General features: G+C 51.7%; 8 protein-coding genes across 8 annotated transcripts; 1 reads left to right on the top strand and 7 right to left on the bottom strand.

Moving 5' to 3' along the window:
• Window positions 1-339: 339 nt before the first annotated feature.
• On the bottom strand, window positions 340-2,012 carry M430DRAFT_131363 (glycoside hydrolase family 17 protein). Its single transcript, XM_024862185.1, has 2 exons — window positions 1,761-2,012; window positions 340-1,694 (listed from the first exon to the last, which is right to left on the bottom strand). Exons 1-2 carry the CDS (start codon window positions 1,959-1,961, stop codon window positions 411-413), a joined length of 1,485 nt encoding a protein of 494 aa, XP_024725160.1. The 5' UTR covers window positions 1,962-2,012; the 3' UTR covers window positions 340-410.
• Window positions 2,013-2,503: 491 nt separating this feature from the next.
• Window positions 2,504-3,575, bottom strand: M430DRAFT_55122 (hypothetical protein; the record flags this gene model as incomplete). The annotated part of the gene is made up of 4 exons (XM_024868521.1): window positions 3,272-3,575; window positions 3,044-3,176; window positions 2,694-2,763; window positions 2,504-2,624 (listed from the first exon to the last, which is right to left on the bottom strand). The coding sequence occupies exons 1-4, from the start codon at window positions 3,395-3,397 to the stop codon at window positions 2,504-2,506; spliced, it is 450 nt and encodes a 149-aa protein (XP_024725159.1). The 5' UTR covers window positions 3,398-3,575.
• Window positions 3,576-4,921: 1,346 nt separating this feature from the next.
• On the bottom strand, window positions 4,922-6,631 carry M430DRAFT_79899 (hypothetical protein; the record flags this gene model as incomplete). Its single annotated transcript, XM_024869589.1, has 1 exon — window positions 4,922-6,631. A coding segment is annotated over one exon (1,710 nt), but the record flags the coding sequence as incomplete, so codon positions are not given.
• Window positions 6,632-7,979: 1,348 nt separating this feature from the next.
• Window positions 7,980-9,049, bottom strand: M430DRAFT_38386 (hypothetical protein; the record flags this gene model as incomplete). The annotated part of the gene is made up of 4 exons (XM_024867238.1): window positions 7,980-8,270; window positions 8,330-8,538; window positions 8,661-8,836; window positions 9,005-9,049. The coding sequence occupies 4 exons, from the start codon at window positions 9,047-9,049 to the stop codon at window positions 8,038-8,040; spliced, it is 663 nt and encodes a 220-aa protein (XP_024725157.1). The 3' UTR covers window positions 7,980-8,037.
• A 629-nt stretch (window positions 9,050-9,678) lies between these two features.
• Window positions 9,679-10,411, bottom strand: M430DRAFT_62859 (hypothetical protein; the record flags this gene model as incomplete). The annotated part of the gene is made up of 4 exons (XM_024869018.1): window positions 9,679-9,840; window positions 10,075-10,124; window positions 10,176-10,328; window positions 10,381-10,411. 4 exons carry the CDS (start codon window positions 10,409-10,411, stop codon window positions 9,742-9,744), a joined length of 333 nt encoding a protein of 110 aa, XP_024725156.1. The 3' UTR covers window positions 9,679-9,741.
• Window positions 10,412-11,120: 709 nt separating this feature from the next.
• On the top strand, window positions 11,121-13,679 carry M430DRAFT_112599 (hypothetical protein). The gene is made up of 2 exons (XM_024861478.1): window positions 11,121-12,061; window positions 12,110-13,679. Exons 1-2 carry the CDS (start codon window positions 11,416-11,418, stop codon window positions 13,336-13,338), a joined length of 1,875 nt encoding a protein of 624 aa, XP_024725155.1. The 5' UTR covers window positions 11,121-11,415; the 3' UTR covers window positions 13,339-13,679.
• A 170-nt stretch (window positions 13,680-13,849) lies between these two features.
• Window positions 13,850-16,852, bottom strand: M430DRAFT_55117 (hypothetical protein; the record flags this gene model as incomplete). The annotated part of the gene is made up of 8 exons (XM_024868520.1): window positions 13,850-14,269; window positions 14,357-14,674; window positions 14,759-15,549; window positions 15,607-15,714; window positions 15,783-15,813; window positions 15,886-16,236; window positions 16,294-16,379; window positions 16,439-16,852. The coding sequence occupies 8 exons, from the start codon at window positions 16,850-16,852 to the stop codon at window positions 14,005-14,007; spliced, it is 2,364 nt and encodes a 787-aa protein (XP_024725154.1). The 3' UTR covers window positions 13,850-14,004.
• Window positions 16,853-17,276: 424 nt separating this feature from the next.
• Window positions 17,277-20,549, bottom strand: M430DRAFT_112597 (hypothetical protein). Its single transcript, XM_024861477.1, has 3 exons — window positions 20,160-20,549; window positions 17,779-20,059; window positions 17,277-17,712 (listed from the first exon to the last, which is right to left on the bottom strand). Exons 1-3 carry the CDS (start codon window positions 20,516-20,518, stop codon window positions 17,569-17,571), a joined length of 2,784 nt encoding a protein of 927 aa, XP_024725153.1. The 5' UTR covers window positions 20,519-20,549; the 3' UTR covers window positions 17,277-17,568.
• Window positions 20,550-20,969: the final 420 nt, after the last annotated feature.

The following is a 20,969-nucleotide window of genomic DNA, read 5'->3' as shown; positions in this document are numbered from 1 at the left end:
TTCCTTCCTGCGGGGTGGGCCTGTACGAATTGAGGAGGCAGCTGGGGGATCGGCGCCCACAATAACGCACCGAGTCGCCAAATGTGATGTTACAGTACGGCAATCTGCAGTTGATACAAGGGGATCGTGGGTTTCCCAGCAAGTTAATTTCTACCGTCACAGGAGATCACCAACGACAGTTTAGTGTGTGCTCAACATCAGAATGAATGAATGTATAAGTGACAATTGTTACTTTTGCCTTATAGAATACAGACCAGTAGCAGTAACTCCTCTACCGTTTCCTCCATGACTCGGTGTCATGGGCCCAAGGGAAAAAAGAATGCCTTTGTATAAGCTCGTACTTTCCACGTCATGCTCCTGATATGATGGCAAGTCCCCTCGCTCCATCATGGCCATTATTAATGTGTTACTTACAGAGCCGCGAAGGCAGCGAGGACAGCACCCATAGCGAGAACGAAGGATCTCGAGAGGGGAGAAGCTCCATTGGCGCTAATAGTGAGGGGGGCAGTAGGGGAAGAGCCAGGGCTGGAGGGGGTTGCAGTTGCAGCACCGTATGAGCCGTTGACTGGTGCTGAGGCCCCGGCAGGGGCTTCTATGGCGGAAGCGTTAGCAGCGGGCCCGGCGCCTCCAGAGACCGAAGATGGAGAGCTAATGGAATATGGAGAGCTAATGGAAGAGCTAATGGAAGTAGAGGCAGTACCTGTAGCGGACGCGGGAGAGGAACCTGAGCTGGCGCTAGAGCCGGAGGCGACCGCAACACCTTGGGAAGGTGAGACAGCAGCACCGGACGAGGCAGCGTGGCTTCCAGTGACAACGGTGGAGAAGGAAGTAGCGGCGCTGGACGCAGCAGCAGATGTAACCGAGGCATGGGCGGCGCCAGTGGCAGCGCTTGAGGCAGCAGAGGTGGCGGTAGAAGAGTGGGCGCTGCTAGAGCTGGAAGACACAGCGTTGCAAGAAAGATCAAACAGAGGGGTGGTGCTCAGGGTGCTTCCAACGATGCCGAAGCTGGGGTTTGGAGTGACAGGGGCGGCATCCTGGAGAGTGTACCACCAGGTGTTGATCTTTCCAAAGTTGGGGCAACCGACGGCGTCCCAGTACTTCTTGGCGTTCTCGACGGATGGGACACCAAGGTTCTGGGTGCTGCCGCTGACGGGCCATCCAGTCTCGGTAATCCAGACAGGCTTGCCGGCAGTGGCATCCTTGGTCTGTTGAAGCGCAGCGTTGAACAAGCTAGCACCGCTCTCGATGGAGTTCGACATGGTGCTTTGGAAGTAGGGGTAGGCATCCATGCCGACCCAGTCACAAGCCTCCGCGACAGCACTGTTCGAAGAGTTGGCCCAGGCAGTCCAGGTGTCAACGTGACCGATGGGAGCGTCGCTCAGAGGGGTGCCTTTGATGGCATCACGGACCAGGCCAATGTATCGGACGATGTCAGAGGGCTCCGCACCGTAGCCAGACTTGGCAGCGATACCCATGGGCGAGCTGCGGTAGAGATCCTCACTGCCAACCGAGATACCGACGACGAGCTTTGTGAAGTCGGTTCCGTATTGTTGGATGGCGGACTTGAGGGCAGTGATTTCGGCCTGGAAGGGACCCTCACCGCCGGAGGCCCAGAGACCGAGCAGCAGAGAGGTGTTTTCCGCAATGGCGGCGGGAATGGCAGATGTGGGCTCGTTGGTGGAGCTTCCACCTTGCTAGAAGACAGTTAGGACCGATGATGCTTGTTTACGATAAAAGGGGGGGATCGCGTCAAGACGTACAATCATGGTATACAAACGCGCACTGGTGAAGCCAGAGGTGCCGACGAGGTTCTTGGCGGTGGAGAAGAGGGCCTGGTAGTCGGACTGGAAGTTGTAGGAGCCATCTGACTTGGTAGCACCGTAGTTGAAGCCCTGGAGAGCGGCGGATGTGGTGGAGAGCGAGGCGGCGAGGGCCAGGAGGACAGCAGAAGCCGAACGCATGTTGGCGGCTTGTGTGAAGGAATAACGATGCAAGAGCAAGGAAAGTGATGCCGATGGGGATGGGGATGGATCGATGGATCGATCAGATCAAGGGCGGCGAAGAGCCAGTAAGAAGTAGAAGTGGTTGTTGATCAGATTGGTTGGATTAAATACGCCCCAAGTTGAAGTTGAAGAATTGAATGGGGGGTGGTGAAGAAGAATGATGAAGAATGGAGAATGAAGAATGGAATGAAGAACGGAGAGAAGAAGAGGCCAAGGAGTGTGGGAGACGCGACGTGTAAAAAGAGAAGTCGAGACCCGTGGACGATGGAGGATGAAGAGAGAGAAGTGACCGTCAAGTCGTTGCCGTTGGGGGGAAGTTATTTATGGAAGGAGCCATTCATGTCCGCGTACGGGGGGGTGATGACTAACCGCGTGTTCCTGCTTTTCCTCGCCTGTCCGCCCCTGGCCAAGACACGGAGCTAGCCGCCCTGGGCCTAGCCGGGCTGGGCGGGTGTCCAGACCCCAGAGCTCGGGCCAGTGTGGCGTTGCGCCTTCCCGATTCAGGCAGGGACCCACTTATAGTTTATACGGCGCATCCTCCGTCGGAACGGGACATGGACGGATTTTACCTTTACAAACAGCAGGAGCATGAGCAGAAGCATCTTCATTGGCTGGGCCGCCCTGCATAATAATAAAGTTAAAACATAAACATCCCTCCGTGGTAATAACTTCACGTGACGGCTTACGTACCTTACCTTAACCTTTTCATTTAGTGCATAAAGTGGGTCACCCCTCGCTAGAATGTCTTCTTTCATTCTCACTACTTAGGGGAGAAGAGCATCTATCAAATACTGCAATTCCCCTAAACCCCCTCATCAAACAAGCAAAACAATCAAAGCCCGCGTAGCTCAATCGGTAGAGCGTCAGACTCTTACTTAAGAATCTCTTCAGTTCTATCTGAAGGCTGCGGGTTCGACCCCCGCCGTGGGCTCAATTCCCACTGGCTTGCTTAGAATGCTTTTTGCTTTTTTTTTGTTCTTGTTCTTTTTGCTTCTTTTCCTCCTTTTTTTTTCTCCGTAGGTCGATCTTTCTCGGCCCACCCGCACCACGTCTTCCATTCTTCCAGACTTCACGGTCTCGATCACGTCGACCGGCTTCTTCGACCATGGTTCCGGCCGCGTCGGATCTCAGATCTGAGGGCGAGAACCACCGATGGGGCCGGAGCAGGTAAGGCTGATGGCTCCATCATGTCCACTCTACAACCCCTCATAACAGCTTGATGATTGATCTCTCCCTCCCCATGCCGTATCTCCCGCACCTTCACACACCTCAGATGGTTCTGGCCCGTCACATAGCATAGGAGGTGCAATATGAGAAGTAATACGTCCCTGCGCACCCGTGCATCCACCGCCGCCTCGCCCACGGGCTCCCTTGCTCCCAGCGACCTCGTCCATAGCGGCCCGAGGCCCAGCATTGCATAGCTGCCCGTCCCAGATGCCGCCGGAATGCTCGCCGGGTCGATGAAGTAGCTAGCTGCCCGCGATGCGTTCGGGGTCCGGCATGAATAGGCACGGCGACGTCAATGCGGAAGATGCATGCCCTCCTGGTCTCGCGCACGGGGAAGTAGAGGTGTTATATATAGTACTTCCCATCCCATCCCTGAACGCTGCGTCTGGCTGGCACCCACAGGCTGTTTAGATGCCCACGATCACCGACCCGTCGAATTTCCTCAAGCCAGAGGACGTGGTAGGTAGACAGCCATGCCATACCTTACTAGTCGCCTAAGGTATCCTCGACATCCTTGTCTCGAAGTCACGGGGACGGGTAGATATAGATATAGATATAGATACAGTCATTGAGGACGTGAGTGAGCCAGCCGAGGGATCTATCTGCTGTGTAAGGTAAGGTAAGGTAGATGTGTGGTCGGTTCGACATACCTATCGTAGTACCTAATTCAATAGAGTAAGTTAGGGTAGGGTGGGTAGATGGGAATGGAATATCACAACAATACCTACCTACTTTAGGTACCTACTCAAATCCAATATCATAAGGTAGGTATGCAACGTCCTGTATTTATTTGTCCCATGCAATCCCCCCCCCCCCAAAAAAGCCCCCACGCCTCCCCGCACCTACCTAGGAGGGTGCTCTATACCAGTATATCTTCCAGGAACCCCCCCCTCCCCTTTGGGGGCTCAACTCTAATTCATAGGGTAATGCATAATAACTAATCAATAAATAAATTCATTGAATAAACATGTTTAAAACCAGGAGAATGTAGAGCGGATTTATGGTATGTAGGTGTGTATAGGTAAGGTAGGATAGAGAAGGGTGGTGCTGTTTTGAATGCAGATTTATCAGATTTATCAGAAAACCCCCCCCCCCCCCCCAAAAAACAATCTACTCACCCATCTAAGCTCATTAAGCACTCAAGCAGGCACTCAAGGAGTCAAGTGAGTTCCAATAAATAAATATATAAATAAATAAGTGGCTAAAATAGTGTAATGTAGCTAATATAAGATACGATGATGAGTGATGATGAATCCCAAACCCAACCCAACAAAACCACAAGATACATCCCAAAGAACACCGATTACAGAGAAGAGAAGAGATGCTAACTATGCCATCCACCCCGCTACACAGTGCAGAACCCAATCCGGGATCTAGAGATTCGATTAACTAAATGAACTATGCGAGAAGAGCAGGAGCGCTGCGAATCGAACGGGAACTGGCTGGGCTTGCTAGATGTGATATATGCAGAAACAGAAACAGGAATCTCATATGACCTCATCTTATCTCATCTCATCTTGTCTCGTCTCGTGTCGGAATGCCCTATCCTGCAATGCTGCAAATGCCTTTGATCGATGCTGACAATCACAACCACACACCTAGACGCCGTATCCATGGAGGAACCCTGATGCCGTATCCATGGGGAGTCTGAGTCTCAGACTCAGAGCCCCTCCCTCTTATACAAATACATCTCACACCTCTCCCCAACTTCCCATCGCCCCGGTGCTGGCGAGCAGGCTCCCGCCACTGCCCACACTGCCGGGGCCGAAATCCCAGTAGTGCCGCGAGCTACCGCTCATCTTGCCCAGGGCGCTCGCGCTCATGCGGCTCTCGCTCGCACAACTCGAGCTGCTCCGCCGACGGTGCGTACCCTCACGGGAGATGCCCCCGCCGGTGCTGGGGATGGTGGCGCGCCAGGTGCTCACTCGCGTTCGTTCCCGCTCGCGGTCATACGGCCGCACGAGAGGGTGGTGCTGTCTGACTCGAGCTGCTCGAGCTGCTGCGTCGGCGGTGTGGGAGGTTGCGAGGTGAGGGCTGGCATGTGTGTGGAAGTCGGAGGGCGGAGGGGGGGAGACGAATTTGGAGACGAAGCGGGAGCGGAGGTAGCGGAAGACCATTTTGATGTCGAGGTCGGCTTCCCACTCTTCGCGTGAGAGCACATGCGTGGCCCGCGGTGTGGCGTCTTCTGGTGAGAGGAGGCGTTCGGAGAGGGAGGTGCTGCCCTGGGGGATGGAGATCGGCTGAGTGGTGTGTTGGAGGGTGGGTTGGAATTCCACGGAGGGGGAAGAGGCGGGTATTAATGGATCAGTGTGGGAGGGAGGGGGTTCATCCCGTGCAGTTTCCGGTATGACAGGAAGACCAGCATAGGGGAGAGGCTTAGTCTGGGTATGAAGATAGGTAGTGAAAGCTCCTGGATGATCTGTCAGTTGGTTAACGAGAATCCCGAGCTCACGGGCTATCCGCTCGAGGAGTCGGTATTCCCAGGATGATTGGTCGTCTTGGCTGCTTGCAATGAGACCATCTGCGGTGTTGAACGGCGGACTTGTCGTCGGGGTCTTGGAAGGGTCTTTATCTTCTGGGAGACTCTCGCCGAGGATAATGGACAGTAGATCGTCGTCAACACCTAGCAGCCCGCGTATGACTTTCTTCGTGATCCTATCCCAGAAACTCTCATTGTCCTCACTTGGGACCTCGTCTGCGTCAGGGCCCTCGACGTTACTCAAAGTTGCATCGTCCTCCTGCTCCCTCTCCTCAACCGAACTCCGCCTCTCACTGGTCATGCTCTGCCTCCGTCTCGTCTCCCTCTGAATCTCATCCACGAGCAATCGACTCTGCTCCATTCTCCAAGCCTCAATCCGCCGAGTCCTCTCCACTCCCAGCGCCCTCTCACTCTGCTCATCCTCTGCAGCTCCATCCATCTGTCGTCTCCTCTTCACCCGTCTCGGATTAAATCTTTCAAATGAGTACAGATGGTCCTGTACGACCTCCCCTGTCATCATCCCATCGATCCTAAAGCTTCCCAGCCCATCGTGGGTTGGCAACACAGTGGCACCACTCGTCTCCAATTCCGCCTCTCTGGCCGCTCCATACACACTCGGCACCGTGCGGAATGCATGCAGATGCGAGTCTAGACTATCCAACTCGCCATCCTCTCCATCTTCGTCGTCGTCGAGTGCCCCCTCAGCGTGTTCCGACTCCTCGTCAAATGCGTAAGATCTAGCTGCTGACTGGGCACTCCCGAAGTCGCTGATGTGTGAGCGGCCCGCCCTGGGCGTGCATCCCGTGGATGCTAGGTATGTACCATCGGTGGCCGAGCCTGCGTCTGAGAAGACGACCCATCCTTCGTTCTCAGCAACGGGTTGGGATTGTAGAGGTTGGATTTGAGCCCGTGTTTGTGATTGTGACAGTGCATGCCCCTGTGTTCCTTCTCGTGCTCGCCCTTGGGTATGTATCTGTGAAGCTGCCGGTGGTTCTTGAGCTTGCCCTCGTCCGTGTGGTTGCCCCTGTGGTAGTTCCTGTACCAGTGCCTGAGCCTGTACCTGTGCCATGTCAGGAGCAGCAACTGGAGACTGCGGCGGGTGGAACGAGGGGGGATGTTGGAAGGCCATGGTCGCCCGGCTCCTCAAGTGAAGACAGAGGAAACGAAGAAGTTCCTTTGTGCGTCGAGGTAATGCTCGGTGCGAGATCGAGAGGGAGATTTATTTATAGTTGAGAAGCCGGTGCTTTGGATCTGATATCCGGCGGTTTTAGGCCGTGGGAATGATGGATGGCCGCACGGGTGCAGGTCGCACGACCAAAGGAACCAGACCAGTCTGGCTCGCCGGGGCCGTCGGTCAACGACGCGAGGGAGCGGGTGAAATAGGAAGACCAGAAAGGAGAAAGGGGGAAAGGGTTAAGTAAGAGAGGAAGTAAAAAAGGAAGAAGAGAAGTCGGGAGGGCGAGCAACGAGGCTCCGGATGATGGGTTGAAAGTGCTCGAAAGCCCTCTCTTTGTCTTGACGTTTAGCTGAGCTTCGTTGTCGGTGATAAGGGAGACGAGCGGGGGCGGCGGCTGTTATCACTTATCGATGGGACGGATCCTGGCGCCGCTCTCCTCTCCTCTTTGCTTTGTTATTCTTCGGGGATGACCTGGATATTATTATTATTATCATTGTCTTTCTTTTCTTTTTCTCCCCTGCAAAAACCGCATTCTTGAGGGGTATATACGTCTGCCCTTCATTGGAGCATTTGGTATGCGCCTACATGATATTGGGATCTGACATTCTGACTTCATCATGCGAGGGATTATGTCAGCCTCGCCACGCTGCTCTCCCCGAATGGCGCGTCTGGATTCGGGATCCTGCACTGCTCGACTCAAGACGGAAATATGACTCGTGAGAGAGATAGATATCTATACTAGAGAAGAGGAACAGGACTCGATCTGATGATAATTCTGCCGCGTCTCCTCATCCAAGCCTTCTCTGAGCATCATCATCATCTATTCTTGTCTTGTACATCAACTTTCAACTCAGGAGCGGCAACTACTCGAGCACAGTCAGCATTCCGGGAACTCCCACCCTTCCGCCCCTTTTGGTCTTGCTCATCTAATTCACCGTCTCCACACGAGTCCAGAGTCTTTGCACGCCACACAAGTCACATTACGATAGAGTCCATGTAATCAAGTCAAGGCCGAAAGCCGTAGCCATTTCCTTTACATACAATGATGATCAGAAAACTGAATGCCGTGCATCGAGGGCATCGTGCAATTCAGCCAGTGCAAATGTACGCCTTTCTCAGCCCCGTATCCCACATAAAACAACCAACCCCATCTACGCCTCCTGGAAAGCAGCTGGGAAACGCTTGATGTTGTCGGCCAGCTTGCCGTGGTTGCTCAGGAATTGGACGTAGGCACCATCAACCAAGACCTTACCCTCAGCCTTCTTCTCGAGGTACTCCTCGCGGCGGAGAGGGGTGAAGCCCCAGTTCTTGGAGATAATGATCTTTTGGCGTCCAGGGAACTTGTATTGTGAGCGGCGGAGAGCCTCGAGAGCGGTAGCACGGTCTGCTGCTGTGTTAGTGCCGAGAAGATTTATCGACGGACATCGAAATGGGGGTACGTACGGGCATCACGAGTTCGGACACTCAGGATGATCTGACCGATGTTGACACGGGCAACGGATCCGTTGGGCTTACCCCAAGCACCACGCATTCCAGTCTGAAGTCTATCGGCACCGGCGCAAGACAACATCTTGTTGATGCGGACGACGTGGTATGGGTGGGCACGGACACGGAGATGGAAACCTTCCTTTCCGGCGATCTTGACCAAGTACCTGTAGAACAAGACATTAGTCTCTGTGTAGACTAATTTGAGAATATCCGACTGCTGTGACGTCTCTCCACCGCTTCATCGTCTTCCAGATGTAACCCGCCAAACTATCCAGGGGAGACTCACTTGTTGGCGCAGATACGGGCGGCTTCGAGAGCCTCAGAGCTCAGTTGCTCATATTCGTTGGAGACCAAGTGGACGCAGAGGGGGAACTCGTCGACGTTCGCACGCTTTCGGCCAAGATCGAAGATGCGGATCTTGGGGTCAGGGACACCACGGTTAAACCGAGACTTTGGGTACGGCTAGAACGAGAGGAAGTCAGTACTTGCTGCTTTCAAGATATTGACATCCACGAGCATCCCAGGTCTTCGCATCCTCCGTGAATGCTCAGACAGCCAATGTGGCGACCGGGAATCAAGGACTCATTTCTGCCTCCGAAGGTTCATCGCGACGTGGAGAGGCCAACGCACCTTGTTCTTGCAGTAACGGTAACATCTCGCTGGGCGGCGGGCCATCTTGAATGATTTCTAGGTGGACTTTGATGGTTGTTGATGAGAGGATGGCGGTGGGAAGTCAAAACCTCTTGTCGATATTCGCCTTGGCGCCAGTTTGGATTTCCAAGCAGGTTTCGGCGCTAAGCCTTCGCTAAACTGGCCAACCCTATCGCCCACAACAGCCATTTTTTATTAATTTTTTGAAATGGGCCGGAGAAAATAAGGATAAGGGCCAAGAGTGCGACAGTGAGAGCATGAGCGTGAGCCTTTGAAAGCGACGTTTAAGCAAAATTTATGGCGGCTATCAATCCATTTCTCATTAATTGAGTAAGTCTGCTGTTCAAAGGCTTGGATCACAACATTGCCACAAGATAAGAGAACAGCAGAGAATTCAGGGTCTTGAACTCTTGGATTCAACCTCCCGGAGAATGGAATGTTCCTCTATTTACCTTCATGTCAAACCAATGCCTTCCAATCCTTTCAGACGTTTTTCTCAAGTCCATCGCCGTGTAAGGTACCCATTTGAAGCGGTTTGGCCTAGAACAGGAGGTATCATTCGCTAAGGTATGCTATAATCGTCGACCATGCGAAAAGTCGACAAACCTGAGGTAGGTCGACGATTACTATACTATACAGCCATGAAGAATATTGCCCATCCCATAGCCCCGGGACTATCTCATTCCATCCCATCAAGTGCGCTAAGTAGAATGCACTTAAGCAATCTCTCCGCTCAACAGGTCCGAGTCACCCTCATCAAGGACAGCGATGGTCGAGCACCGGAAGAGTTTACCACAAGCAGTTCCGAGCTCAATCTGTAGAATCGTAAGTAAGGGACCCTCCAAAGTCTTGACGACTTTTTCGCTGGGTGATATGATCCAGAGACTGAGGCCAAGCTGTGGTCGCAGCTTGACCTCAGCCTCTGTACTGCTCAGTCTAAAGGACGAGAGCTTAAGGATGTAGTGTATTTGTCCCTTGAGACCGGATGGTCTTCGGGCGGGCATAGCAATGATATGACGGTCTTAGACAAAGATGTGGTAGGTACTTACGTTGTTACCGGCGAAGTGGTGGACCTGGGTCTTGGAAAGCATGGAGTAGTCTGGAAGGGTCAGTCTTCATCTGTGTGCCTGAGACATGGAGGACAACGTACACTCAAGCTCACTCTTGCGGAGAGGAGGGGTGTTGCCAGCAATGATGACGAGCTTGGCCTTTCCAGATCGGAGGGTCTTGAGGGTGGACTTGTATCCAAGGGTGACCTTTCCAGACTTCATCACAAGCGCAAGGCGCGAGTTGATGCTGTCAGCTGCAGAGGGGTCAGCGGCAGTGCAGAAGAGACAGAGGAGGGGAAGACAAACTGGTCTTCTTGGTCTTCTTGGTAGGTGCCATCGTTGCTGGATTCAAGGTCTGAGTCTGGATCGGATCTTGAATGTGGTGTTTCAATTGATGCTCCGGCTTCTGTTGTGGTGTTGTGTGCGCAGCCAGACGAGAAGAAAGATTTTAGAAAGTTCGCAGGGTTGCGCTAAGGCACCCGACCTAGATAGGGATGGTGCACGGCTGATCTTCGGGATTTGAGAACGTTCAGTCACATGACTCCTGGCCACGTGAGCACATTCCGTCCAGCCTTGGGACACGTCGTGTCAACGTTTCAACGGGCAGAATCCTGGGCATCATGAAACCATCTGATATACAACGTCGAGGGGCGCATATTTATCTGTTCTGCAGGAATATCATCTATATGATATTATAATAACCCTTAGCAAACTACCTATACCTGATCATATAAACCCCCTAATATATAGGTAGGTAGGTAATCTTGCCTCGCCCCCTTTTGAGTTGCTCGAGAGCGCTCGCTGCAATTCTCTCTCTCCATCCATGACCTCGGTGTCGGAAGGCGCATGAAACAAGAGATCACCATATCAAACTCCCTGTCCTCTACTGTGGTTTGAGATGTTGCATAATAATTACGATTATTTAATCCATTTTTTGGTGGTGACTGGGGCCGGTAGCTAATCTCCACGGACTTGATATCAACATGCCAACCATGAGAACGCCATCATATCCACCCTTCGAATCGTCTGTCGTGAAGAACATCAAGAAAAATATCTCCAGAGTTGGCTGCGTAGATATTCATCCTACCTCAGGACTTTTACAAGCAGCTGAAGCAGTCTCTTCTCATACTCGAGGCGCAGTTGGACGTGTTTCTATTATTACACATCTGTTATTTATTATTTTTCTTATTTACAGCGCATCTCCCGCGTGGCCCTCCAGTCGCTGTCCAGTACGAAGTGACGGTCCACAACACAACAACATTCTTTGCTTAATCCCCTAATCCTTCGTACAAACCCCTTTTGCTTGCTACTCTATATCCTATACCCGATACACGATCCGCGATGTCTGCAGCGACGAAGAAGCCCCCAGCGGGATCCGGCCATGCACGAACACCCTCCTTAGTAGACCGAAACTCGACTACTTCGCCGCCATCGAGAGGTTCTGCGCGGTCCCCAGCATCTGCAGCATCAACCGCAGCAACTGCGAATGGGCTCGGACGAACACGCTCATTGAGAGGGAGCCCTTTACCTGCGCGCGCAGTGCAACGACCAGGCGCCGGCGCTTCGAATCTCAGCTCCAGCAGCACTGCCTCGAGCGCCGACGACGACGCTCGAGCCCAAACCGTCGCACTCTTAGATGATTTGAAGGAACGTCTTCACAAGACCGAGACAGAGTCTGAACAATTCCAGAAACAGGCCCAGGTCCTACAACTGAGGTTGGATGAGGCTCTGAGCGAGCAGGGCAGATTGGAAGATAGGCTGCACGAGAGCGAGGAGAGATTGGAGGCTTTAGAAAATGACAAGAGAGATGCTCTTAGACAGAAGCGCGAGATGGAGGCGATATACGAGGCAGAGAGGAGTGCCATGACCAAGGAAAGGGAGGAGATGGCGAACCGGGAGGAAGAGATGCAGGCCATCATCCAGCGGTTGAAGGATTCCCTGAATCAGAGGTCCAACACGGACGAGGAAAGTAGATTATCGAGGCGCTGTAAGTTGGTTCCATGTCCCAATGAATCAAAATACTGATATATTTAAGCAAATAATTCTTCCCCAAGCGTGGAAGGCCAATTCGCCCCTCCGTCTGGCCTGAATCGCAGCGACTCGAAAAACAACTCCAAATTACTCCTACAAAAGGACAGACTGATCGAATCCTTGCGACTGGAGTTAGCAGAGGCGCAGATAAAGCTTGTCGAAACGGAGAACATGGGTGGTGGGAGAATGCAGGAGGTTGAGAGATTACTCCTGGAAGCACGTATGTCGAATGCAAAGTTGATGGAAGACAACGAGAGCTATCAGTTGCTCCTATCGCAGAAAACCTTGACCGGAGATTTTACAAACATCGACTTTATGGGCCCTGCCGCCCATGCCGATACCCTAAATGCTCTCGAAGGAAGACCGATGGGGACGAGTCTTGCAGATGAGCTCTCCGAAGCAGCAGAAGGAGAAAGCGACAACTACAGACGTCTAGAATCCGAATTGAAATCTCAGAAGGACCAAAACAAGGCCCTAACATTATACATCAACAAGATCATCGAGCGCCTACTCCAGCACCAAGACTTTGAAGCTATCCTCGACCAGTCGGCCGACTTCAATCCCTCCAATAACAACAAGGAACTTCCGCCACCACCGCCTCCAAAAGAATCAAGCGGGGGCATCATCCAAAGCGCAAAGTCCGCCATGGGTGTCACCCGCCGTCCACGTCCCCAATCCCAAATGCCGGCGACGCATTCAGCACTTACGGATCCTGAAACTGCGCCCAGTATCCCCTTTGGCCTTGGGCGCTCTGCAAGTATTCGTGCCCGTCCAAGGAGCGAACAATATACAGCTGGCGCCGCCAGTGTCGTAAACCAAATGTACAAAGGCGGCGGCCCAATCTCCCCTACGCTGCACGGCCCCCAGACACCGCGAGGCTCACAATCCTTCTTCGCGCCCTCGACTGCGGGCACCAACCCCAACGCGGCGCACCGCGTCCCGTCTACGGGCCAAGTATCGGGTAACTTCCCAGGCATGAAGAGCGAGTCGTCTTCCATCAGCGGGGACTCAGGGGAGGTCAGTACGCCTCCGAATGTGAGCCCTCCAAGGGGCCAGGAACGGACGGAAAAAACAACGACTTTTGCAGGGAACAAACCAAGACCGTTGAAGTTAGTGGATAGCGCTCGTAAGGCCAGTGATGATGCAACAAACAAGAGGGCGAGCTGGATGGGCTGGGCATTTGGAGGAAAGAAAGAAGAGGTCGCGATTGCGGATAGTGGCATTCCCGAATAAATCTCCTAGCTTACGAGGGGATGATTGGGAGGATCGGTATGTATGACTTGGATAATTTGGATACGGGGTTATGGACTAATAGACATCACCTCTCCTTTGTTGGTTGGATACGGCATTCTCGATAAGAGGCGTTACGCTGAATTCAACACTCTAAAGACCATAACGAGGACGGCGAAACGGATGAGATACGCTGGCGCAGGACTTGGTACCACGCATTCGGGATTGTCGATGTTCGAGTTTCAAACTAATAATTCTTTTATATAAATTTGAAAAGCTAGTAGAGCTCCTCACAGTGATCAAAGTGTAGGCCTCTGTAGGTAGCTTAGGATTCTCTTTTAACCTAATTCTTTCTACTACAATGCCGTCTTCACGAACAGACCCAAGGAGAAAGGTAAAAGTACTGTATGATCCCTTCATGCCATCCTGTGTTATATAGGTGATGGCATCGTAGACAAATCGGTCTTAAGATCCGTTTCTCCCCACGGCGGCCAAGACCAGAATCAATCAAGTTCTCCAAATTATAGCATGAATTCAAATCCATCTACCATAAATATCAAGATTATCCAAACATTGACTCCTTACTACTCTCTACATCCTTAGAGAGAGCCATATCACACTATCCCACACTGCACATCGACCCCCGCACCCCTCTAAATCTCCCCATCATCACACAATAGCCCAATCCATATCCGGCTCCATAAGCGCCCCTGACATATACGCATCCATCTCCTCTAAAACCTGGTTATCAACGTTATCCTGCATAGTTTTATCTTCCTCCCCACGCCCATCTTGCATATCCGAGTCCTCACTCTCCGACGAATCATCATCTTCTTCTTGCTCTTTTATCATACTTTCTTCCTCCCTCTTTACACTCTCTTTGATATTCTCGGGTATGGGATGTATCACCCGCGCGATTCCAACAGGACCATGTCTAAACACCCCGGAAAAACGAATCAGCTCTTTCCACGAATCTACACGTCATACAGGGAGAGAGGGGGGAGAGAGAGATTCTACTTACACGATATACGTCCCCTCAGCCGCAAACTTGGCGATCAAATCCTCCATATCACAAGCATGGATATGGAAGGGTTCGTGACGATAGCGATTCATGATGCGTCGTAGCGTGTCGTGGTCTACATCGCGGAACTCGCGCATGTGCGTGTACAGGCCGGTGAGGAAGTTGGGGTCGGTCCAGGCGGTGGTGAAGGAGTCGATGTCGTCGGCCGAGGGGAGGGCGCGGGGTGGTGGGGGGAGGTAAGCCTGCTGCTTGTTGGGGGGCCAGCTGTGGGGGATTCGGGTGACTAGACCGAACCAGTTGTTGGGTTTGGTTGTCCATCTGTTTGGGTGTGTTAGACGGCCTCTTCGAGGTGATGGGATTTACTTGGTTTGTACTGAGGGGGATGGAGGAAAAGGTACGTACCTGAAATATTCCCCTTTATGATTCGCAGTCCTGAGGAAAGCCCTCCACTCAGTGGGAGAAATGTCAAGTCCGCCTCTATTCAAGATATATCTATAGAGTGTCGGTTCTGGAATTTCAAAGGTCAAGGAATCCAAAGCCAACTCCAGCGGTCCTCTATTATTTAACAGATAATTAAGGATCTCCGTCCAGCGGGGGCAATCCGGAATCCCCTCATCTTCTACCTGCACACCTTGAGCTTCCGTCCCGGGATCCTTCGGCTGATTGGGAGGTACAGCTAATGGTTCAGTTTCGCTTCCCGTGGCGATTGAGTAGAAGATCAACAGGGCTTGACTTCGTCTTTTATTCTCAAATTCCCAGCCTGCTTTCTCGCTCTCCGTCATTCCATCATGGATAACGTGCTGGGTGAGATTTTCCTCTATCCTCATCGCTGGTTGCAGAATGATCTGATAGTTCTCCGGCGCCTCACGATCCTCGGCCAGCAGGCGCATACCTACCGACAAAGGACCGAACTGCGTCGCCCTCGCTCCCATAGCACGCACCGAGCGGTCCCAGAATTCGGATTGGAACAGGTTGGTCTGATATGTGACGGGCACGGGCCAGTAGTCAAAGCAGTAGTAAGGATCTGGCTCTCCTGCAGCGGGTGCTTTGTGTGCTAGGACGATGGGCTTGTAGAGGTTACGCTCGCTCTTCTGCGTGAACCATTTGGTAGCCAGGATTCCCATGTTAGGAAGACCTGGGCCGCCTTGCCACATGTTGGAGCTGACGATGTCTCGTCCGTAGCCGCCCCAGAGCTGGGAACTGTTAGTTTTGGGGAACTGGAGGAACGTTGTCGGTTTGGGGGGTTTTACCTTGTCTTCTAATGACCAGCCAAGTTCAAATAGGGGCTCATCTTCAAAATATGGCTCTGTAGGCCCGATATTAGGGAGCAATTCTGCCATCGTATCCCAGACTGCGTGCTATAGGAATTATCAGTACAGGAGATTGCTCTATTAAAAGTCAAGAGCTTGGTGAAGGGTAGACATACTGCACATTCGTGAATGAGGGTAGTAGCAACTCTGAAACAGTTCGTTATACTAATCTATATCAGCCACCACAGTTGAAGACTTGAGGAAAAATATTGGACATACCGTTCCGCATCAGTGAGATCTCTTCTCAAAAGTGGCTGCAGAATCTCTACCCCCAACCATACCTTAGTATATGGGTATATAGAAGCGGGCACAGTCTCCCCATAGTGGATATGATCCTGCTTTAGATCATAAGGCATCCCAGTATCACCCCGTGCATACCCACTATGCAATCCAAACCTGATCTTTTCGGACGCCTCAAGTATCTGCCGTTGCAGCTCCTCCAACGCTTCGGGGTCATTGCGAAGCGCCGGGCCACGTTGGTGGAAACTTAAGAGAAATTGTTTGACCCGGTCTATTGGCTTCCGCGAATTTTCAATGGGCTTGTACTCGCCATTGAAGAGCGCATCCCACCTGCATGTAATCTTGCGATTAGTTCCTGTTTCCGGCAGAACAAGAAGGTTCACGTACCATGGCCAATAAGAAGCATCCACAAGAAGCCTCGACGCGAGCTGTAATGGAGATCTCAGTATCTCCCACACCTCGGGGTTGTCGACCTGTGAGAATTCTTTAGGCCTCTCAATCATCTCATCGTCGGACTAGTAGATAAACATACCTGCCATAGGCCTTCATATCCTCCTAGAAGGGGCAGAAAACTCTGGTGTTTCGGTAATGTGCTTTCGGTATCCCACTTAGTCTTTTCGAACATGGGATGGATGGGATTTTCAAGTGTGCTCAATATCTGGCTCGTATTTAATGCAGCCATGGATTCCATGCGCCCCAATTCTGCAGCTGTGAAACCGAAGTATCGGCGTTGTTGATACTCGCGTAGTCTCCTTTTGATCCACTGATTTGGGGAACGTTGGCCAGGGCTTGAAGGGAAGGGACTCAATGGAGTCAAACCGCTCTTCCCTGTGTTCTTCAGAATTTTGTGGTTCAGTTTACCAGACTTTCCGACGGGATGACCGTACTTTTTAGCAAGAGTCGTGAATGGTGTTGGCTTTTTCTCCTGGACTGAGAGAGAAGCCATGCTGGAAAGCTGCTTAGACGGATCCTCCATCTTGTCTCTACTAAAAGACTGTGAGCAGGTTTTGGTTCTACGCTATACATATAGACAGCGCCAAAATCCCATTCAGAGAAATCTGACCGACAGTTCCGCTGTTAGAATTTATTAAAACAATTCTCTTTGTCCGTTTGCAAATCTCAAGAAAAAACGGATCATATAACAGGGCACGACAATAGATCTCTTAGCGCACTGCGCTTTCACCAATCTGAAATAAAGAAAAGCAACAATCCAAACTGCCGCATTCAGCCTCTTGGCGAAAACGTTGCCCTGCAAGTAATGCAGTCTTGTACAGTCTAGCCTAGAACTCTCATGTCCCGATTTGGGCTTCACCGGACTGTAGAATTATTCTGAGGGGATCTAGGAGGCAGATGCTTTCATTTAACAAACCATGACCAAGCTTGAGACATGAAATCCAACCAATACTCGAAAGATTGCAAGATTCATCACGCGCAAGCAAGATTAGACATTCCTAAATGAATATCTTCTTTCTCATCAGAGTATCTATACTGCGTGAACTAGCGCTCTTCGACAGAGTAGCCCTCAATATCCTCTCAGTTAGGGGGCTGAGTTGACTTCGCAGAATAGTGAGCTCTGTTCCGATACCTCTGCTGACCAAGAGGCCCGATCTAAGAGCAATTATCTTACATCCCAATGCAACGAGCCATAATTATATTACCATATTACTCCAGTTTTTGTACCACGATGTTCAGAATCTCCTCCAAGTTCTTTGTCGCATTTTTTGGATCCTTCGCTACGCTCTGCCATACCTCACCGTGTCTCGGCTCATTAAGAATGCATTTTGCCACGACATCTGCTCGTTTTTCCTGTACACATATGTTAGTCTCGGTTTTCCGCGTCTGGGCCATTCCCCGAGAGTGTTGGAGACTTACTTCTGTTCCATGTTGAAGCAAAAACTTGTAGTACCAAGCCCATGCATCCCCAAGATCGCTGTCCACCATAATGGCCTTTTCGAACCAATTCTGCGCCTTCTCTAATCTTCGCTCTCCCCAGAAAATACGCGCGATGGTGACAAAGAGAATTGGATCGTTGTCGACTTTCTTGATGGCTTCCAAAGCGCGAGGTTTGCGTTGTGTTCTTGGCTCGAGATTCCAGATCGACTCGCTGTAAAGCAGACCGCTGGTTGGCACTTCTTGTAAAGCCTTCGCCATCAGAACCTTTGCTTGGGCGATGTTGTTCGCTCGTCTTTCAACCCGGACAGACTCAGTCCAGAGCTCAGGGGACTTAGGGACTGCTAATCGTGCTCGGTCGAGGACACTGCGTGCTTTGACGATCATACCAGCCTTCTCCTCGAGCCTTGAGTAGAGCAACCAGAGCGGAACGGATTTTGGACAAGCTTTGGTTCCTGTGCTGTATGCTTCCCGAGCCTGTGGTAACTTTCCCTCGCCCTCGTAGATTTGTCCCTTCATCATCCACAATTTTGCAGCGCCAGGGAAGAGCTGCAGAGCTTGATTAACAAGATCAAGGGCAGCCTCGACATTGCCTAGTTGACGTTCAAAAGCAACACTCTTCGTCCAGACACGATCGGTGGGAGCTTCTTGCCGCGCAGTCTTCAAAAGCTCTCTCGCCTGCTCTGTTTGCTGATTCTCTGCTTCCAATTTCACCGCGGCAAGCCAAATATCTTCATTATTCGGGTTCTGATTGAACGCCCTACCCAAGACTCGTCTTGCATTGTCGATCTCTCCTGCTTGCCACTTCTCTTTCGCTAGCATCATCCATAATACCTCAGCCTGGGGGCATGCCTCGACTGCTTTCTCCAAGAGCTGCCACAATGCCTCTCTAGTACCGTGATTCTTCTCCAGATCCGCCGCTGCCAGCCACAATTTTTTGCTGTTAACAAAGACTCGGAGAGCATAAGCGTAGATTGCCCGGGCTGTTTCGTACTTTCCACGCCCGATACTCGATTTGGCATCCTCTAGCCATTGGTCTTTTCGATCGTCGTCCTCATCCAAGCCCCAACCAAGAGTCTCGCGAATGATGTTTCCACAAGTCAGGATAGCTCCCTCCTCCTCACATTTCTCTGCTTCTGTGATCCAGTCCTCCCGTTTTAACATGGCGGATTCCTTAGCAAGGGCTTGGACGGCTCGCTTCATCACATTGACCTTATTTGCATTACCCATCTGTTCTTGAAGTCGTGCTGCTGCAATCCAAATCTCGTGAGATGTCGGAATAGCTTTTCGAGCCTTGTTGAGAACCTTTTGCGCATTTTCCGAGGTCTCCAACCGTGCGAGTGCCAACCACAACTCGACCGAAAGGGGGATAAGCTCGGTGGCCTTGGCCAGGAGAAGTTTGGCATCCTCTGGGTCTTCTTCGAGATTAACCGCCTCCTTCCAGAGAGAGACAGACTGTGGGATATGATCCAATGCATGTCTCAAAACTCTCTTTTTGGCTCTCGGATCCGACTCCAATTTCATAGCCTCGATCCAGAGACGGACAGAGTGGTCGTTGGCCTTGATCGCATTCGCTGCAATAATTTTGGCGTTGTGATTGTCGTTCAGGCGTATGTTTTCCAGCCAAGCATCTTCACTCTTTGGACAGAACTCACATCCCCTTGCAATCAAATTTCTAGCGGCCACGGTCTTGCCTGCTAGTTCTTCAAGTCGTGCAGCAGCAATCCACCCAGGCGCGTGCTTCGGATTGGTCCTAATGACAGATTCCAGGAGAACCCGTACTCGCTTTATATCACCAACTTGCGCCTCCCCCTCGCTAATTTGCGATTTCGCAAGACTGGTGAGGTAACCCTTGGGGTCGATATTTGTTGCACTGCCAGCGACCGAATCAGTGCCTTGAGAAGCCTGATCAAGTTTGACCTTGAGGACTTTGTCTCTGGCAGCACCAATCTGCGCAAAGTTTGTCATGGTCCCGTCCAAGCCATCCCCTCCAGAAGTCGCCGTACCGTCATCTGCAACAGTTGTTCCTAGTTCTGTCGAGTCTCGTGCTGAAGCAATGACGCTATCTGGTACGGCATAGAACCTCTGTCTCATTGCCTGCTTGGCTCTCCGGTTCTTCCCCGTCAGATCTCCCACCTCTGGCAGATTCGCCCAGTCCTCATCGCTCACGGTACTCAGCGCTCTTTTTAGATCTGCAAACTGCTGTTGGATCTTGGGATTATTCCGCTCGTACTCTTCTCGTTCTGCTTTCTCGCGTGCTTCCCTGTAGGTAGAAAGGTCGGTAATCTGCTCATCTACTTGGGTATTTGATAAACCATCTGCATTGAAGACGTAAAGGGATTGGAAGAAAAGGGGAGACCAACCTTCTTGCTTTGCGCCTCCGATCCATCTTCTCGTCTACCTCCTGATATATGCGATCCGCCTCGTCATCGTCCTTGTCGTATGCGCCACCTGCGAACAGTCCCACCTCGTTCTCCGGGTCTTGGAACCGCTCGTCATCTTCGTCTTCATCTTTCTTCTCGGGGATTCCATAAGCTGTAGGTGCGGCAGACCCTAGAGCAGCGGCGCGCTTTGCGAGGGCTTCTTTGATCTGGTCCTCACTTGGACCTTCGCGCGCGGGGCCGAGATCTGATCGGGTTGTAAAACCTGTAGCCCCACGACCAAGACCGGCAACATAATTCTCTGGTGCCGGCTGGTTAAGAAAGTCGCGTCGACCGGACATAGCTGCTGCGGAAGTTGCTCGATGGATGAGGATAGAGAAGGATTGTCTCGAGGAAGTGGTGTCGAGGCCGAAAAGAAAGCAAGCTTGACGAGGCTGAGTCACGTGCCCCGACCTCTGTCGGCCTGACCTTGCCATCTTTTCCGTACATCATCTATGCAGCGTACATTGATGCGCTTACCAAAGCTCTCTACGATGCAGAATACAGCGAAAGTAAAGGCCACAGTGGGTAATCCACTGCAGCTGGGGCAGAATAGCGATGGCATGCTGCACCCATTTGGTTCCTACTTTTGTCTCCCTTCTCGCCTCTATGGTCCCACGGCCAGGACAGTTATTGGACCTGACTGACCGATGACAATTATACAAGACAGGCCTTTTTTGGCTTGATCTTCAATCTTGCGGCCAAAATCGAAGAACTCATCATTCAGGAAATATGGCGGAGAACATGTTTGCT

The sequence above is a fragment of the Amorphotheca resinae genome (genome assembly GCF_003019875.1).
Source record: "Amorphotheca resinae ATCC 22711 unplaced genomic scaffold M430scaffold_1, whole genome shotgun sequence".
NCBI lineage: Eukaryota > Fungi > Ascomycota > Leotiomycetes > Helotiales > Amorphothecaceae > Amorphotheca > Amorphotheca resinae.
This window is presented reverse-complemented; position numbering and strand designations above follow the sequence as displayed.

Bases quoted from the DNA above. Each gene is read 5' to 3' on its own strand.
- M430DRAFT_131363 (XM_024862185.1), bottom strand. From the start codon at position 1,961: ATGCGTTCGGCTTCTGCTGTCCTCCTGGCCCTCGCCGCCTCGCTCTCC. The intron at 1,695-1,760 runs GTACGTCTTGAC...ACTGTCTTCTAG, and splicing joins CGCGTTTGTATACCATGATT to CAAGGTGGAAGCTCCACCAA.
- M430DRAFT_112599 (XM_024861478.1), top strand. From the start codon at position 11,416: ATGTCTGCAGCGACGAAGAAGCCCCCAGCGGGATCCGGCCATGCACGA. The intron at 12,062-12,109 runs GTAAGTTGGTTC...GATATATTTAAG, and splicing joins AAGTAGATTATCGAGGCGCT to CAAATAATTCTTCCCCAAGC.
- M430DRAFT_112597 (XM_024861477.1), bottom strand. From the start codon at position 20,518: ATGTCCGGTCGACGCGACTTTCTTAACCAGCCGGCACCAGAGAATTAT. The intron at 20,060-20,159 runs GTTGGTCTCCCC...TTCTACCTACAG, and splicing joins CGGAGGCGCAAAGCAAGAAG to GGAAGCACGCGAGAAAGCAG. The intron at 17,713-17,778 runs GTAAGTCTCCAA...ATATGTGTACAG, and splicing joins TGCTTCAACATGGAACAGAA to GAAAAACGAGCAGATGTCGT.